At 36.5% G+C, this 17813-nt stretch overlaps 1 protein-coding gene and 1 pseudogene across 1 annotated transcript in view; one reads left to right on the top strand and one right to left on the bottom strand.

The window, feature by feature from the left end:
- The window catches only part of LOC115284949 (transmembrane protease serine 11E-like), a 33573-nt gene that overhangs the window by 7772 nt on the left and 7988 nt on the right, over positions 1-17813 (bottom strand). The window contains 9 exon segments of the mRNA XM_029931412.1: positions 2294-2436; positions 3026-3285; positions 4429-4606; positions 6528-6566; positions 8099-8123; positions 8125-8144; positions 11883-12046; positions 14921-14988; positions 16962-17083. Of these exon segments, the coding sequence (XP_029787272.1) occupies positions 2294-2436; positions 3026-3285; positions 4429-4606; positions 6528-6566; positions 8099-8123; positions 8125-8144; positions 11883-12046; positions 14921-14988; positions 16962-17083 (1019 nt within the window).
- LOC115286695 lies at positions 8591-10186 on the top strand (annotated as a pseudogene).

Raw genomic sequence — 17813 nt, 5'->3', positions numbered from 1 at the left:
GAGTAAACCTCAAATAGTATAACCAAAGAAATCCATGCCAAGACACATAATCAAGCTTCTGATAACTAAAGACAAAGAAAAATCTTGAACACAGCAAGACAGAAATGACAGTTCATCTACAGGGTAAAAACAATTCTAGTAGTAGCACATTTCTCACCAGAAATCATGGAGGCCATGATCTAAGTGATGGAAGAAAAGAACTATCAGTCCCAAGTTCTATATCTGACAAAATTATGCTTCAGGAATGAATAAAAGATAAAGAATTTCACAGACAGAAAATCTGAGGAAATTTGCCATCATCAGCTTTACATTTTTAAAAAATGGCTAATGGAAGTTCCTAAAACAGAAAAGGAATCATAAAAAAAAATCTTAGAAAATAAGGAAGGAAGAACAAAACTATGTATAAATATACTTTCCTTCTCCTCTTGATTTTCTAAATTATGTTTGGAACTTGAAGCAGAAACACTATCTAATATGGTTCTCAATGTATATAGAGTAAATATTAAAATTTATATTTATTCATATTATCATTATAAATGGAGAAGGGTAAAGAAATTTAAAAGGAAGTAAGTTTTCTATTCTACTCTACACTCAAACTAGTAAAATTTCAACACCAGTAGACTGTGATAAGTTATGTGTATAAGACTTAGAGGAGCCACAAAAACTTTTCCACAGAGATAGCCTGGTCAAAAACACTAATAAATAAATCAAAATGGAATTCTTAATAAAGCCACAGTATGATTCTATTTATATAACACTTTGGAATTACAAAATTATAGAGATGGAAAATAGATTAATGACTGGTAGATGTTAGTAATGAAATGATAAAGGATTGACATCGGCCATAGCAGCTGTTTTCTAGATATATCTCCAAAGGTAAGGGAAACAAAAGCAAAAATAAACTATTGGGACCTCTTCAGAATAAAAATCTTCTGTACAACAAAGGAAATAATCCACAAACCAAAAGGCAACTTCCAAAATGGGAGAAATATTTGCAAATGACATATGTGATAAAGTGTTAGTGTCTAAAATAAAGAAAGAACTTATAAAAGTCACCACCCAAAAAATGAATAATCCAATTAAAAATGGACAGAAGACATGAATAGACATTTTCCCAAAGAAGATATACAGCTGGCCAACAGTCACATGAAAAGATACCCAACATCATTCATCATCAGGGAAATACAAATCAAAACTACAATAAGGTATCACCTCACACCTGTCACAATGACTAAAATCAACAATACAAGAAAGAACAGATACTGGGGAAGATGTGGAGAAAGGGGAACCCTCTTGCACTGTTGGTGGGGATGCAAACTGGTGCAGCAACTCTGGAAAACCACATAAAGGTTACTCAAAAAGTTAAAAACAGAACTGTCTTACAATACAACAATCCTCTACTGAGTTTTTACCCAAAGAATACAAAAGTACTAATTCAAAGAGGTATGTGTTCCCCTAATAGCAACATTATCTATGATAGCCAAGTTATGGAAGCAGCCCAAATGTCCTTCGACTAATGAGTGGATAAAGAAGATGTGGTATATATACATACATACATACATATATACATATAATGGAATATTACTTGGCCATAAAAAGGAAGGAAATCTTGCCATTTGTAATGACACGGATGGAGCTAGAGAGTATTATGCTGAGCAAAGTAAGTCAGTCAGAGAAAGATAAATGCCATATGATTTCATTCAGATGTGGAATTTAAGAAACAAAACAAATGAACAAAAAGGAAAAAAGAGAGAGAGAAGCAAACTAAGAAACAGACTCAACAATAGAAAACAAACTGATGGTTACCAGAAGGGAGGTGGGTTGGAGAGTGGGTTAAATAGGTAACGGGGATTAAGGAGTACACTTGTAGTGATAAGCCCCGGGTGTGATAGGAGACTGTTGAATCACTATATTGTACACTGGAAACTAATACTGCACTGTATGCTAACTAACTGGAATTTAAATAAAACCTTAAGATAAAAAAAAGAAAGTGATAGAGAAGTTAAGTGTTATTATAAAGGAGACCTTTGTGGTGGTGGAAGAGTTCTCAGCTGGAGTGATGGTTACACAAATTTGCACATGTAAAAAAATGCCATAGAACTAGAAGCACACATTGCACCAATGTCAATTTCCTAGCTTTTACATTGTACTATAGGATGTAAGATGTAACATTTGGGGAAAACAAGGTGAAGAATACATGAGACCCTTCTGTAAACCTTCTGTGAATTATAATGATTTTAAAACAAAAGGTGAACAAAAAATTATGCAGCATAGTATTGGTCAAACCACGTACCTGGCATGCGTCTCTTTTTCCTTTCATGGAGCCAGCACATAACATTCTAGCAGTTATGGCACCATTGTAAGACTGGGGTTCATTACAGGTTTTAGTGTCTATGAGCTCCACCTGTACTTGCCGAAGATGATTTTGACCACTACCTAAAGGGGAAAAAAGTCTTTGTATTTGTAGATATACATATATTCTATAAACCTCAAGAAAACCTTTCAAAATTGTTGGATAAGATGGCAATTTAAGATATGTAATTTTTTCAGGTACAGTAATATTTGGGAAAAGAATAATTCCCTAACTATTTAAAATGAAAAGTTAGGTACTTATGAGAGAACCTCATGTTGTTTAAATGACTTTCATTCCATCGTGAAACTTAGAATGTAATTTCAGTAGGGAGAATGGTGGCTTTACGATTCTCTTGTCTTCAGAATTGAGTATATTAATGATTCCTAATCTCTTATGCAGTTGAATCTCTAGAAAAAATTCAGACATATTTACTATTTCGGACACTTTGCCAAGCACCATCACTACAGTAGTAGTGAGGCACTTGATGGTAACCTAAAGCAATGAAAGAGTTTTTGTGTCTTTTAAATGACTTAGTTTACAAATAGGACCTAACTAACCCAGGTCCATATGACCAATGCACCAGCAGATTTTGGCATAATGGCATTCCAGTCTTTAAATGCCTTAGAATACCAAATTGGGTTACTATGGTTTAATATCTCTTCAGAGGCTCACCATCATTTTCCAGTGCTCCAAATCCTGTCACAAACATCTCATCGCCTGGGTGGAACTCATGAGATGTGTCAGGGAGACAAATCCTATGTACGGCATTTGTGTAAGGAACTGGGCTGGAAAGCTCTACAACGGAAATATCATAGTCATGTGACGGATACTTATATTTTTCATGGACAAATATCCTTCGAAGTCCTTGCTTCATCTTTGGAGGCATTATTGTTACTCCAAAGGAAGCAGTCCATCTGGTTGGGTCCTTATACCTGAGGAAAAAGTATGAAGAGTAGATTCCACGTTACCGTGCTACCAATGTAAGGACTTACATTACACATTTTAGGCTGCTGGTGTCAACATAAGTTTTCTTTTTAAAATTACAGTTTCTGAGGTGCCTGGGTGGCTCAGTCAGTTAAGCATTCAGCTTTGGTTCAGGTCATGATCTCATGGTTCATGGGTCAAGCCCCACATCGGCTCTGTGCTGACAGCTCAAAGCCTGGAGCCTGCTTCAGATTCTGGGTCTCCCTCTCTCTCTGCCCCTCCCCCACCCCCTCCCCCTGCTTGCCCTCTGTCTCATTCTCTCTCTCTAAATTAAATAAACACCTTTAAAAAAATAAAAATTAAATTACAGTTTCTATGTGTAAAAATAAACTCTTTCCAATCTGAGAATCAGGCTCAGGAGTAAGATTAAGTAGAAGTGCCACAGTGGCATGGGTTTTAGGAAATACATGCCACTCTGCATCTGAGTCACTTATTCCAGATCCTGGGGCCTTTTAACATTTCTAGGAATCAGTGACTCTATAAGACGTATGTAAAGCATACTTTGTCCAGAATGCAGGAACTAAATGTACTCTATGTACCATGTTCTCTACCCACAACCGTGCACATTTCTCTGAAAACTGAAAAGGCTATACATAAATTTAACAAAACATTACTATCCTGTATACATAGGCATTTTGCATTGGGTTAAAAGGTCTTCATTCCTTAGAATGCTTATTCAGTTGTATAATTTGTTACTACCAAATTTCTTCATATTTAATTATTTCTTGCTGTGTAGAATTTCTCCCACTGATGTCAAATCTGCAATCCACCCAGCTCCCATCCCTGATAGATACACAGCAGAGAGGTATGGCTCTTTGATATCAGGCTCAAGTCCAAAGGTGATTTTAAAATTTCTTTAAGACAAATTATTATTTCTTCATCAGTGGATAATTTCTCTACATGTAGTTTGATGCCATTTCCATTTCCAGACCATTAAACCTCCACTAAGGTTTATGAGCATCCACTCTTTGTGATGTGTATGTTATCTTCATATTAAATTCATCGCGTTCCAACTTCACAAGGTATTTCCTTCCTTCCAAGCCCCAGTGCACTTTGCTTACCCCCTGTCATTCTCAAGTTGCAGGACTTACGTTCTAAAGCAGTGAGCGGCACTCACAAGCCACGAGCTGTTAATTAAAGTTGCTCCACAGCGATGCATCCCGTCCCATTGCAGGCTAGCTTGCCACGGCCATTCGCCCTCCTCCACCGGTGTCCCACCAACGATTCTGAGACTCTGTCTTGCAGTTTTACTCCTTCGTGTCCCACAGCCTTTCAAAGAGAGACAAGACCATACTTAGCAGTTACTTCTAAGTGTCCAATTGTGTTACTATCTCAATTTTTTCATACCTTGCGCTCCAAACATTTTCTCTTACTTTTCCTTAAACAATAGTGGTTCATTAATTTAACAACTATTCATCTCATAAGATTAAGACAATCATTACCTCCTCTAGGGTGCCTTCTCTAACCATTCCTTTGCCCCCAAACTGGATTAGTTATGGCTTTTTTCATACTTCTATCATCATCATCATCTCTCTCTCTCTATGTATGTGTGTGTGTGTGTGTATATATAATTATACATATAATTAGTACTGGTAACTAAGCTAGTATATATACATGTATATATACACACACATATATGTGCTAGTATATATACATGTATATATACTAGCATAGTTACCACTACTAATTATATGTATAATTATATATCATATATACACTAATCATATATATTATTTATATAGAAACATTGTTTATAATAGGGTTTATTATATATACTAATTATACAGGGAGATACACTAATAACATATGCACTAATTATATATATATATACATATATAATATTATGTATGTTATATATATTATTTATAACAGGGTTTCTCAGCCCTGGCTCTATTGATGTTTTTGAGACACATAATTCTTCATTGTAGAAGGCTACCCTATGCAAGATCAGATGTTCAGAAGAATCCCTAACCTATACATATTAGATGCCAGTAGCATCCCCCCAATCACAACCATGATAACCAAAGTCACAGTGGGGCATGATCCCATGGGGGTCAAAATAGCTTGCTTGAGACCTATTGCTTCAGAATTATGTGTTCATGCGTTAATCTCATACATCTAGTCTCATTAGAGAAGAGCTACTTTACACAGGGATTATATCTCATCCATTTTATATTTCCATTGCTTAATACACCACTAACACACAATAGTCTCACAATACATATTGGTGGCAAGAATACATGCCATTTATGGAACAGGATTATTTTTTGGCCTCATGTTTAATAAAGTTTGTGAATTAACTAATATTCTAAGCTGGTGAGTAGCACATTTCTTTCCATACTTTAAGATAAATATATTATGTACTAACTCCATAATTATCAAATGTATCCTCTAAATCATAGTGGGGTGCTCTGCTGTAGGGGAAGGGAAATACTAGGTCTTGAGTCAGTACTTTTAAAATATAAGTAGGGGTGCCCAGGTGGATCAGTCGATTAAGCGTCTAACTTTGGATTTCAGTTCAGGTCATGATCTCACAGTTTGTGAGTTTGGAGCCCATGTCAGGCTCTGTGCTGACATCATGGAGCCTGCTTGGGATTCTCTCTCTCTCTCTCTCTCTCTCTCTCTCTCTCTCTCTCTCTCTTCCCCCCCCAACAAGATAAACTTTAAAAAAAATAATAAAAAATAAAATGTGGGTAAAGATACTATCTGAGCCTTCAGTAATTTTATCAATATATACCCAACTTCATAGTTGTCCAAAATTTCCATAGTATGGGATTAACAATGATCACAAAGATTTTATTTAGTGTAGAGTAACAGTAAGTTCCTGCCTATGCCAAAAAATGCTGACATGCTGTTTACTTTTATATAATCTTTAGAAAACATTTGTGAGAGCGTATTGTAGATGTCTTCAGTCAGGACATGGAATCTTTCTCCCCTTCTTTAACAACTGTACAATTTACTTCCATGATACCTTTGCCACAGACACCCATATATCCACTCCAAAGTTTTCCCAAATTTTTTTGCTCTTTAGTAATAAAATGTGCTTCAAGATAAAGAAAGCACCATGAGCTGTGCACAGATCAATCAAACTTTATTCTGACCCTATAGTATCACACAAAGTAAGCCTAAATGATCCAATATTAACTTTTACATTCAGGTGATGCAATTTTAAGAAATATATTACACTTACAACTGTTCAGAAAGTTGTCTGTTTCTGTCTTGTTGATTTCTGAAACACACAGAAATGGTGAATAGAACAGGGCCAGCACATCAGAATTTCATAATGCCTCTGAATACTTCAAATAGGAAAGGCTGGTTAATTCCATTAAAAGAACCTCTAGATTGTAAAAAAAAAAAAAAAAAAAAAAAAAAAAAAAAAAAAAACACAGTTAGTTTAACATATGCTGAGCATGTTCATCGCCTTGGGGAAAAAGGAGATCCAAACAGTGGTTTTTAAACACAGGGAGAGCATCTTTGTGCTGTCAATTCCTGTTCCTCTTCCCACTAATTCTGATTCAGTAGTTTTATGATGAAAGCCAAGAATCTGAATTTCATACCAGAAAATAAGATGCAATATTTCCCCCTTCTGTGGAACCATAGTATTGATTTCCTAAATGCAATGATATTTTTACTGACCATTATTTCAGATTTTTTTCCCACTAAACTCATAGGCATAGTCCCATTTGTATAACATGTATGAATGGCAGGTCCATAAATCCATCCTCACTCTCACTTAAAAACGTTATCCCTTTCTAATTTTTCTTTCTGCTGAAATTTAGAAAGACAATTTACCCTCCTTTCAGCTTTAGCCCATGATTTCTTAGCTTATTTACTTCTCAACGGTCAGGCCCTAACCCTATGCAAGTACGAAGTCAACTGATACATAAAACTTCACACACTCAAATGTCCTGATTCAGTAGATTTCCAATGACCAAACTGTTCTCTTTGAACATGGCAGAACAGGTGTTCTAAATACAAAAATATTAATGTTAATTTTTCTTTTAGTATTTAATAGTATTGATTTGTCAGAATCTATATTCTAGAAAGCTTCTTTCTGACTTTCTCCATTCTGGCTATTTTGGGGGGAAATGGCTCAAATAAAGTAGTGACTATTTATTCTCTGTAAATATTAAATATCATCACCACTAATCTCCTTGTTTCAAATAACCTGTTCTTCTCTATCTCAAAAAAAAAAAAAAGCTCTTGCTTTCCTCTTGATACTACTTAAAAGGCCATCTTCATGGATGTGCATCTACATCAGGCCCTGCACTCAGTATGAACTTGCACTCAGTTTAATGCTAACTGTCTTGAAATTCTTAATTTTTTTATTTTATAACTTGTGCTTTAAATGTGAAGTCTGAGGGCACCTGGGTGGCTCAGGCAGTTAAGCATCCAACTCTTGGTTTAGGCTCAGGTCATGACCTCAGTGTTTGTGAGATCAAGCCCCACCCAAGCTCTGCACTGACAGCACACACCCTGCTTGGGATCCTCTCTCTCTCTCTCTCTCTCTCTCTCTCTGCCCCTCCCTCATCTCTCAAAATAAACAAATAAACTTAAAAATAAAAATCAGTAAAAGTGAAGCCTGAAGAACAATGGGGACATGTGCACAGAACATGTGCACAGGAGATACACACAATATACATGTCCACGGGTTCCTGGCACCTCATAGCATATATCATTTGTGATGCCCAATGAACTCAGAAGTCCAGTGTATCCACACATTCAGCAAGCTCAAAATGAGTACAAGTGTGTGATGCTTACCACTAAGGAACCAGGAAGCAGTGAAAGGCCCAGGAGGCCATGTTTTCTGTTTAAAGCAGGACTTGCTTAGAACACAGAAGGCAATATCATTCTACTAGACACAAACCTCCCAAGGCCCCTATTCTATCCTTTCTTTTTCGCATTACTTTTTTATATTAGCCAACAGCTTCGGCTGAAAGTAATGACATAAAAGGACTTTTCAGGTCTTTCTTACTTAAGCCGAAGGTAGAGAACATTGGTAAGATGTGCACGTATCAGGAAGGGAAGTGGCGCCCGGGTGGCTCAGTCGGTTAAGTGTCTGGCTTCAGCTCAGGTCATGATCTCACAGTTTGTGGGTTCGAGCCCCGCATCAGGCTCTGTGTTGACAGCCAGCTTAGAGTCTGGAGCCTGTCTTCAGATTCTGTGTCTCCCTCTCTCTCTGACCCTCCTCTGCTTACACTGTCTCTCTCTGTTTCTCAAAAGTAAATTAGACCTCACCCTGCAGGGCGCACCATGGCAACCACTCCCAAGGTGGTGATCGTGAGAGCTAAGCCTCCCAAAGTTCAAGGGGCTGATCAACATCTGCAAAGAATCCAACGCAGCCATCAGAAACATCATGCTGTCTTGGCTTCCATTAAGTCAAAGGAGCGGGATCACTTGAAAGTTGAGTAGGACCAGCATAACGATCACAAGTTTGTGGACAGTCTTGTGAAAGCAAGAATCAAGGATGCCATGCAAGATTTTATCATCAACACTGAAGAAAGACAAAATAAGCTGCTTGAACTTTTAGCATCAGAAGAAAATGGGTATTTTAATGAAATGCAGTTGAAAAAAGGAACAATTGAAGAGAAAAAAGAATGAGAGATAAAACCAGATTATTGAGAGAGAAGAATGAAAGAGAGAGACAGGATTTTGTGGCTGAAAAACTAGACCAGCAATTCAGGGAATGCTGTGAGGAGCTCTGTGTTCAGTTGTTTGGTGTCCATCAGAAGGTGTGCGAGGAGCGGAAAGCACAGATCACTTTGAATGAGGAACTGAAAAGGCAGAAACTGGTGGAAGAGCAGATGTTCTCGAAGCTCTGGGAGGAAGACCGACTAGCCCAGGAAAAACGAGAAGCCGAAGAGGCGAGGAGGCAGAAAGAGCTGGTGGAGAACACACTCCTGGGACTGAATGCCCAATCACCAGCATCAAGGCGCACCGCAGCTGAAGGAAGAGGAGGCAAGCTTGGGGGAAAGTGACAAAGCACGGGTGAAACTTGAGAATGAACAAGATAGGCTAAAGAAATGTAAAACAAAACAGGAACTTAAGGCTGCTTTGCAAAAAGCCCTCCTAGAGAAGACAGAGCATATTCAGCAAGAATGCAGAGAAGAGGAGGACTTGAACATGAAGCTTGTGCAGAGGGCCCTTCAAGACTTACAGGATGAGGCTGATAAAAAGAAGCAAAAAAAGGAAGACATGGCAACAGAACAGGAGATATATCGTCATTATGTGGCACAGCGGCGAGAGGAGGAAAGAGCTCAGGAGAAAGAATTGGACAGAATATTAGAGGCACAGAAGGAAAAGAAGTTGGCTGAGAAGGACAAGGAGCTGAGACTTGAAAAGGAGGCATGGAGACAACTTGTGAATGAGGTCATGTGTACAAGAAGACTTCAAGTTCAAGAAAAATTACAACAAAAGGCAAAACAACAGGAAGAGCGTGCTATGGAAAATGAATGTATAAATGAAGGTCTTAAAGAGCTTAACCATGAAGAGAAGGAGAATTTTGCAAGACGCTCCCGTTTGGCCCAGGAGTATAGAAGGCAACTTCAGATGCAGATGTCATACCAGCAGAGGCCCGGGGAAGCAGAGAAAGAAGAGGAGCACAGAGAGTTTGAAGCAGGGGTGGCAGCAAACAAGATGTCCCAGGACAAGGTCTTGGAGATCCTGTCCTTCCACCCCGTGCTGCCCCGGAACATCCATCCAATGCGGAGGGCCTGCCGGGATCCCTGCCACCGCAGTCTCATAAGTGTTAATATATTTTTGCTCAGTCTTTTCATGTTTTTAAGCACAGTATTTCAACTCACAGATAAACTTTCCTTTATTTCTCTGAATCTGCATAATTCCACATAATGTTATTCCTTCAAATTAAACTTCATGCCTTTTTTTAAAGGCCAGTAATTTAAAATTTTAATTTTTTCACATAGAATAATGGCATTAATTAGCAAATAAAAAATGCCATGCGAGTCAAAAAGACTACAGAAGAAAGAAGTCCCGTATATTAATACTCTTAATGGTGGGGCACTTGAGTAGTTCAGTCGGTTGGGCATCCGACTTTGACTCTGGTCAGGATCTCACAGTTTGTGAGTTTAAGCCCCGCATCAGGCACTATGCTGACAGCTCAGAGCCTAGAGCCTGCTTCAGATTCTGTGTCTCATTCTCTCTCTGCCCCTTTCCCACCTGTGCTCTCTCAAAAATAAATAAATGTAAAAAAAATTTTTTTAAGAAGAAAAAAAACTCTTAATGGTAATTTTTTTCTTGCTTTTGTAAAAGAGTCCAACACTTTGTACTAGGCCCCATAAATCATGTAGCTGGTGCTAACTACCCAAGCCTCTCTTCCTAAGCAAGCAGGGTCAGTGACCATTAGGTCATGCTAGTTGGGTCTATCAGCTTTTATTTAGCACCTTGTGTTCATACTTTCTATTTGTTCCCTCTTCTCTTTTCTAATGTTGTCATATACAATACTGTGTCCACTAGCTACATGTGCATAGTAGCTCTTGAAATGTGGATAGTCTAAACCAAAATGTGCTATAAATACAAAATATACACTAGATTTCAAAGCCTTAGTACAAAATAAAAGAATATAAAATATCTCATGAATAATTTTCCTATTGACTACCTGTTGAAATAATAATACTTTGATATATTAGGTTAAATATAAAATTATTTAGATGAAGTTCACATGTTTACTTTTGCCTTTTTAATGTGGATACCAGAAAATTTAAGAACATAGGATTGGCCCACATGGTATTTCTATGGCTAGCATTGTTCTATAGCATACAACTTAGCTCTTCATCAAACTTTTATCTCCATCGAGGATTGCTATATTTCTTCCTTTCTGGCAATGAGGAGCTACCCCTGAGTATTTCATTCCCCTATCCTCTACAAAAGCTCAGACTTTTTAAATTAGTTGTAAAATATATAAAAAATAAGTATAAACAAATCATAAAATTTTCACTGGTGAATGGTCTCAGGAAAGAAGCTATAACAAGGTATATCAATGCAACTTGAAAGCAAATATGTGAATGGCATGAACCTTTCCATACATCATACTCTCAGAACATAAAATGGAAGCAACAAGAAGAGGAATGTACAAAGCCACTTTCTCCATGTAGAATTGGATGCTAGAGCTGAAGTGTAAGGCCCAATACAGGGAAGGAACCCAGGCCCACAGTTAACGAGAAAGGTGCATAGGAGGCATAAGTTTAGGGTAGTATTAAAATTAAAATACTTTATTAGGACCAATTTAATCCCAAAGAAATTTTCTGTTGGTAGCAAGACTCCATAATTAAAGGGCATCCAAAGCAGTTTTTAAAAAATCAGTGCCGAAGAGGGCACTTGTTGGGATGAGCACTGGCTATTATATGTGAGTGATGAATCACTAAATTCTATTCCTGAAATCATTATTACACTATATGTTACTGAATTTGGATTTAAATTAAATAAATAAATAAATAAATAAATAAATAAATAGCAGTGCCTAAGACCAAAATTAACTTGGAGCTATTCTATGTAAAAAAATTAAACTAAATAAGAGAAATAAACTTACTTTTAATTTCAACTGACTCAGGATCTAACTTAGGGGGTCCCACAGCATCATGCAGCTTTTCAGGTAGAACATGTTGAATGATTTTATTGATGGCTTCAGGATCCTCCGTAGAGCGAAATCTAAAAATCAGCAGCATATGAGCCAACACTCCATGTTCCTCTGGACTGTGGGTCAAAAAGAAAAAAAGAAAAATAGGGTTTTAAAGATATAGTTCAAAATTAGATTTATGGTAATATCACAATCTATTTTTTCTTTATCATCCATTTGAAGCACACACACTAAACAAATCCATAATGTAATTTAAAAGATCCAATTTGTTTCGTTCTATGTTCCTATTGTTTTCCACATATAAAACTTCCAACTTAGCCTCCCTGATAGTAAGATAATATGCTCGTGGTCTCCCTTAACACCAAAATAACTAGTTATTAATATAAAAAGACACTCTCTTGTCAACCATTCAATACTATCAAATATAATGTATGGCCAATGTGAAATCAACTCTGGATTTGGCTTTCAGGCTTAATTCCCAGTGGCTTAAATCCAATGAAATCTCCTATGCAGCTTCATACTTCCCTAAACAACTTCTAATCCTAGGGATATTAGAAAGCTTGACCAAATTGTCTTGACTGCATGTGATTATATTTTCTAGATAGAACATTAATTAGCCTTAGTGTTGTTTGAAAGAATTACTTCTTGGAATCATCCTTGACTTCTCTTTCTCATTTGCTGTCAGCTACTCTACTTCCTTTTTTATTTCATATACAACCAGTTCTCAAAAACTCTTACTCCTCAAAAAAAAAAAAAACTCTTACTCCTCACTATACAGTGTGTCAGACTTCTCATATAAACTATAAATGGGGATATAAATTAGAACTTTATTTTTAGAGGTCAGTTTTGTTTATCAGTTCTACATTTGATGATCCATTTCTCTGATACAGTACTTTCTTCAAATATACTTTTCTGTGTGCAAAAAGATTCATACAAATGTTTATCTTAACCTTGTTTTTAAATCAGAAAAAATATGTAACAACCCGAGTGTCCATTGCAAGGGCACAGGCTAAATCAACCCCAACACAGACTTGTAGTGTCTACACAAGCAGACTACATAACCAGTTGTTAAGCAGGTATGTTACTTCTGTGGATGGAATTATCAGAGAGGGAACTTTTACTTTCTATTTTATGTAATACTATGTTATTTGAATTTTATATAATTTTTTATTGCTTTTGTAATCTGAAAAAACAAATAGGACTTTAATGAGATTATTGTTGTATACTTCATACCCTTCCACTGACTCAGCAACACTGTACAACAAATACTTATTCTTTCTTCTTTCTCTTAAACTACTCCTATACTGGTTCACTAATAGAAACAAAAACAAACAAAGCTGTCTCTCTACTCCAGCTATTCAATTTAACTTTCACCTTCTTATCACAACAAATCTTCTGAAAAGGGTAAATTACACTGTGCCTCATATTTACTTCTTTTCAGTCTGCTTCTTCCCTTTCCATTCCACTGAGCCTTTTCTGTACCCTAAATGACTTCCTTATTGGCATATCCAGTTAATTCTTTCTTGACATATTACTTGGTCTCTCAGAAGTATTTGTCAAAGCTGACCATTCCATGCTTGAAACTTTTGTATCTGTGGTGCCTTTCTCATGATATCTCTTTTTTTTTTCTCCTTCCCTATTTCCTAGACTCCCATTTTTTCCCCATATCCTTAAGTATTATTTTCTTCAGGCTTTCCTCATCATCATCATTTTCTTCCTTCCATTACCTTTTTTCTGAAAAATTCTGTTTACATCCACAGTCTCCAGTACTTTGATGGAGACTGAGCAAAGGCATATCTTCAACTCAGTTCCCTTTTCCACCCCCTGAGTAAGACTCATATTTCAGGCTCAGATGGTCCCCTAGTATCTCAGCTCAACATCTGTGAGACTAACTTCATCTTTTCTACAAACTTGCATTTATTCCTACTGATTGCAAAAGAAATATTAATGAGTAGGAATATTACTAAGATGACAAGGTAAACAAATGGAAAAGTGATTTGGAAAGTAGAACTAGTAGAACGTAGTTATTCATAAAATGTGAGGGACCCAGGAAATGGAGGAGTGTAGGATGATGTCCAGGTACCCCATTAGTGTGATTGGGTTTTACTTGAGTTCAAGAATTTTCTGTGGAACCTACCTCTGGAGATGTGCATGAGCAGGCATACAGCTCTAGAAATCAGAAAAACAATTTAGATTGGAAAGAAATTTGGATTTCAATAGCATATGAAGTCATATTTTCACTTGAAAGAGTGAAAATTTAAGGACTGGAGAAGTAGATACAGATCTAAGAAAGAATAGTATTTCAAATGCCAGGGAAGATAGACTTCTCAGAAGAAAGGGGTCAATGTGACACCACAGATATGTCAGCTAAGTGATAGACTGAGAAGTAACTCTTGCAGTTTTTGTCATTGAAATAATACTGGAAACAGCTCTCATTCTGTTTTTTAAAAAATACAAATAATTTGTATTAATACAATATATTATTTAGGATACTTAGTATTTTGCTTAAAATGTTATGCTCTGAACTTCTATTTTTTGATGGTAGATCATCAGATCTGGAATTTTCTTAAATAAATATTTTGAGCAAAAAGCAGTAGAGAAGAAAAAAAGTAAAGAAAATTGATAAAGAGGAGAATGAAGAGGTTAAGACCAACCTAATCTACTATACTATTTTACAGAGGGGACAATTGGCTATTAAACTAAAGGATATGACTTAGGTCCCTATTTTTGTACTTAGATTCCTAAAGAACAATTCAAGAATATAGCCACCAATAACACCTGTCCCTCGTATCACCTTGCAAATGCTTTCTTATGGATTTAGGGAATGAGTAAAACAAAGTATAATCCATGACTTAGAACAATTGTCAAATGAATATTGGTTTAGTTGCATTATATCATATCATTAACATTTCCAATAGTATTTATTACTGGCAAGTTAACAACTTTAGTTTCAAATTATATTCATAAGTCAGTATTTTAGATCTACATACCTGAACCTGATAATGTGAGACTTGACAAACTCTTCCCTCAATGGAGATTTATGAAATGCATTTTTTACCTGTTTCAAAAATATTCAAAATACATCAGCTAGAATAATTTTATGCAAGTCAAGTTAAAGCTCTATGGAAAATTTAAAACCCAAACAAAGCAAAACAAAAAACATTAATCAACATTTCACAATGCACTTAACTTGAAGAATCTCAAAGAATCTTTTTTGGTATTCTACTCAGTGATCTCAACTGAACTCTGCCTCAGGAGTTATAGTATCTGGGAACCATAGGAGTGGAGCCAAGAATGACATCTGCTGTGTATACACAGAAAGAGACTAAAGAGGAATAAGCACACTGTTTTATGAAAAGGAAGAGTAAATATTCATACCCATACAGTAGATACAGACTTCTACTGTAAGTAAATACAGGAAATTGAATAATTCTGCCAACTGCTGGTTGGACCATAGATATGAGTATATGACAGTGTCCTGTGGTTCTTGTACCTTGCGAAGAGGTTGCCAAACATCCTGGCATTATCTGCATGCCCTTCAGCACTCAAAATGCTCTTAGAAAGGCCCATGTGAGCTAGGATACTTAGCCTGATATGTTCTTTAATGTTTAATAAGATAGAAGAATATATCTTGTGGAGATATTCCTTACTACTATAATTAAGAATTCTAGCCAATTTAAATTTTTAAGTTAGAAGTCAAGCTAAACATGTCAAGTATTTCTTGGTTTCAGTGTGTGAATACTAACCAAACACAGTTACTACAAGCTAGTGATTGACAGAAACAATGAGCCTTTTTATTCTTTCATATTTTTGTTGATGCCTCTGTCTTTGTGCCCAAAAGCAGTTACTTCACTTATACAACAGATCAGCACAGTACAAGTGAGCCCTCTAATGAGAGCAGTCACTTGGATATTTTTATTTAAGGGCTTATATTTAATGAAATAATTTCAAAATTATTACTAATTTTAAGAATGTTCAAGAGTCCTATCTATATTCCTTCATACATAAATAAATCATTCTGGATCTTATAAAAATTTATTTTAATGAATGGCACAAAAAACAAGGCAAATAGTTGCATCTTTTCTTGACCTTTCTGGTTCCATTTTCTTTTCTTTATTACATATATAGAGAGTCTTAGAAGAGAGTGTATTCACATATTTCCCTGATTTGTTTTTTATAAGTACCAATTCAAAAAGGATTTGACCCCCTCGTTACCAATGTTTTTAAATCCTCAGGCTTCTAGTCTAGTAGGCAGTTTCTATGTGGGTAACTGCCATTATGTTCTTACTCAGGATATTGGAAATGGAAGATAATTTTAAAATTATCTAGTCTAATGCCTTAATTTTTACAAAAGAAAATTTGTCCAGAATAAAAATTGGTAGTAAGTGTGTCCCAACTTCTAGTTCAGGGTATTTTCCATCAGATCATGCCACAAATTACCTCATAGACTGTCAAGAAAAGTCCAAATTATTCTCTAAGTAATCTGATAATGATTAGAATCATCACCCATTGCTCTCTTGGCCTATACTGATAATTTTTCCACTTTTTAAAATATTCGATTCATCTATGAGGATGAATGTTGATGCTTTAAAGATAGAATGAGTATCCGTGTATTTCCTATAGACTTATACCAAAACCAGCCCACGGTCAGATGTTTTTGAATACCAAAATACAATTCAAGTATGTATCTGAATAGTTTCAGCCTCGTGGTCTTTTGCTCAAGGTGTCTTTTATAGACTACAACAGTCATATTTTGGGTCACCCTCACATTCTCAGAATCTCTGAACTCTGCTGATCAAGATTGGAGCACTAGCTATGGGAGAGGAAGTGGGAGAGACATGAAGGAAAGGCTAACAGTCACTTGCCACGGTCCTGCAAGATGTGCTCTCCCAAATCATGTACTGTCAGTTTTGTTGATATCTCTCAGGCAGGGCTTCTTCCCATTTTTCAGATACACAAGATCAGTTGAATGGATGTTTTGGAAGCTAGGTACCAAAACTTATGATATAAAATGGAGAAAAAAGTGCTCACCATTGATTCAATTTTCTGGCTCATTTCAGTGAAATTTTTAGAAGCCTCTTTTCCGAAGTCTTCATATAGTTTGTTACTTGTAAATGACAATGTGCTATAGTAATTGTACGTCTTCCTTTGGTCTATGAAGAGAGAGGGGAAAAAACTGTCATACTTTTAATCAGATGTGTGTAAAGCATCATTATTTCCCTGTTTGGTGGTTGCTGGAAAGACTGAGACCAGACTGTCCTACCCAGGTCGTCATCTCCATTATCTTGCCCTGAGCTTCATAGTCATCTCAGAATAAAAGACAACAACATTTATCATCATAAGATTTGGAGTGTAAAAGCCATAAGAAATGCTTCATGTTCCTGCAGGCTGATTAGTCATGTGTTATCCATTCCTGAAATAGCCACGAGAGGCAGCAAGTCACACCATCAGAGCATGCAAACAAGAATAGACTCAGTCAGAGAAAGATTCAACATCACATGATTTCACTCGTATGTGGAATTTAGGAAACAAAACAGATGAACATAGGGGAAGGGAAGGGAAAATAAGATAAAAATACAGAGGGCGGCAAACCATTAAAGACTCTTTTTTTTCCTGCTTTCTTTATTTATTTTTTTTCCATAATATTTTATTGTCAAATTGTTTTCCATACACACCCAGTGCTCTTCCCCTTAGGTGCCCTCCACCATCACCACCACCTCTTTTCCCCCCTCCCCCTTCCCCCTCAACCCTCAGTTCATTCTCAGCATTCAATAGTCTCTCAAGTTTTGCATCCCTCTCTCTCCCCAACTCTCTCTCCCTCCTCTGCTCCCCCTGGTTCTCCATTAGGTCTCTCTTGTTTTCCTGCTAGACCTATGAGTGCAA

The sequence above is a fragment of the Suricata suricatta genome, chromosome 1 (genome assembly GCF_006229205.1).
Source record: "Suricata suricatta isolate VVHF042 chromosome 1, meerkat_22Aug2017_6uvM2_HiC, whole genome shotgun sequence".
NCBI lineage: Eukaryota > Metazoa > Chordata > Mammalia > Carnivora > Herpestidae > Suricata > Suricata suricatta.
The sequence above is the reverse complement of the archived record's forward strand: the minus strand, read 5'-3'. Positions and strand labels throughout refer to the sequence as shown.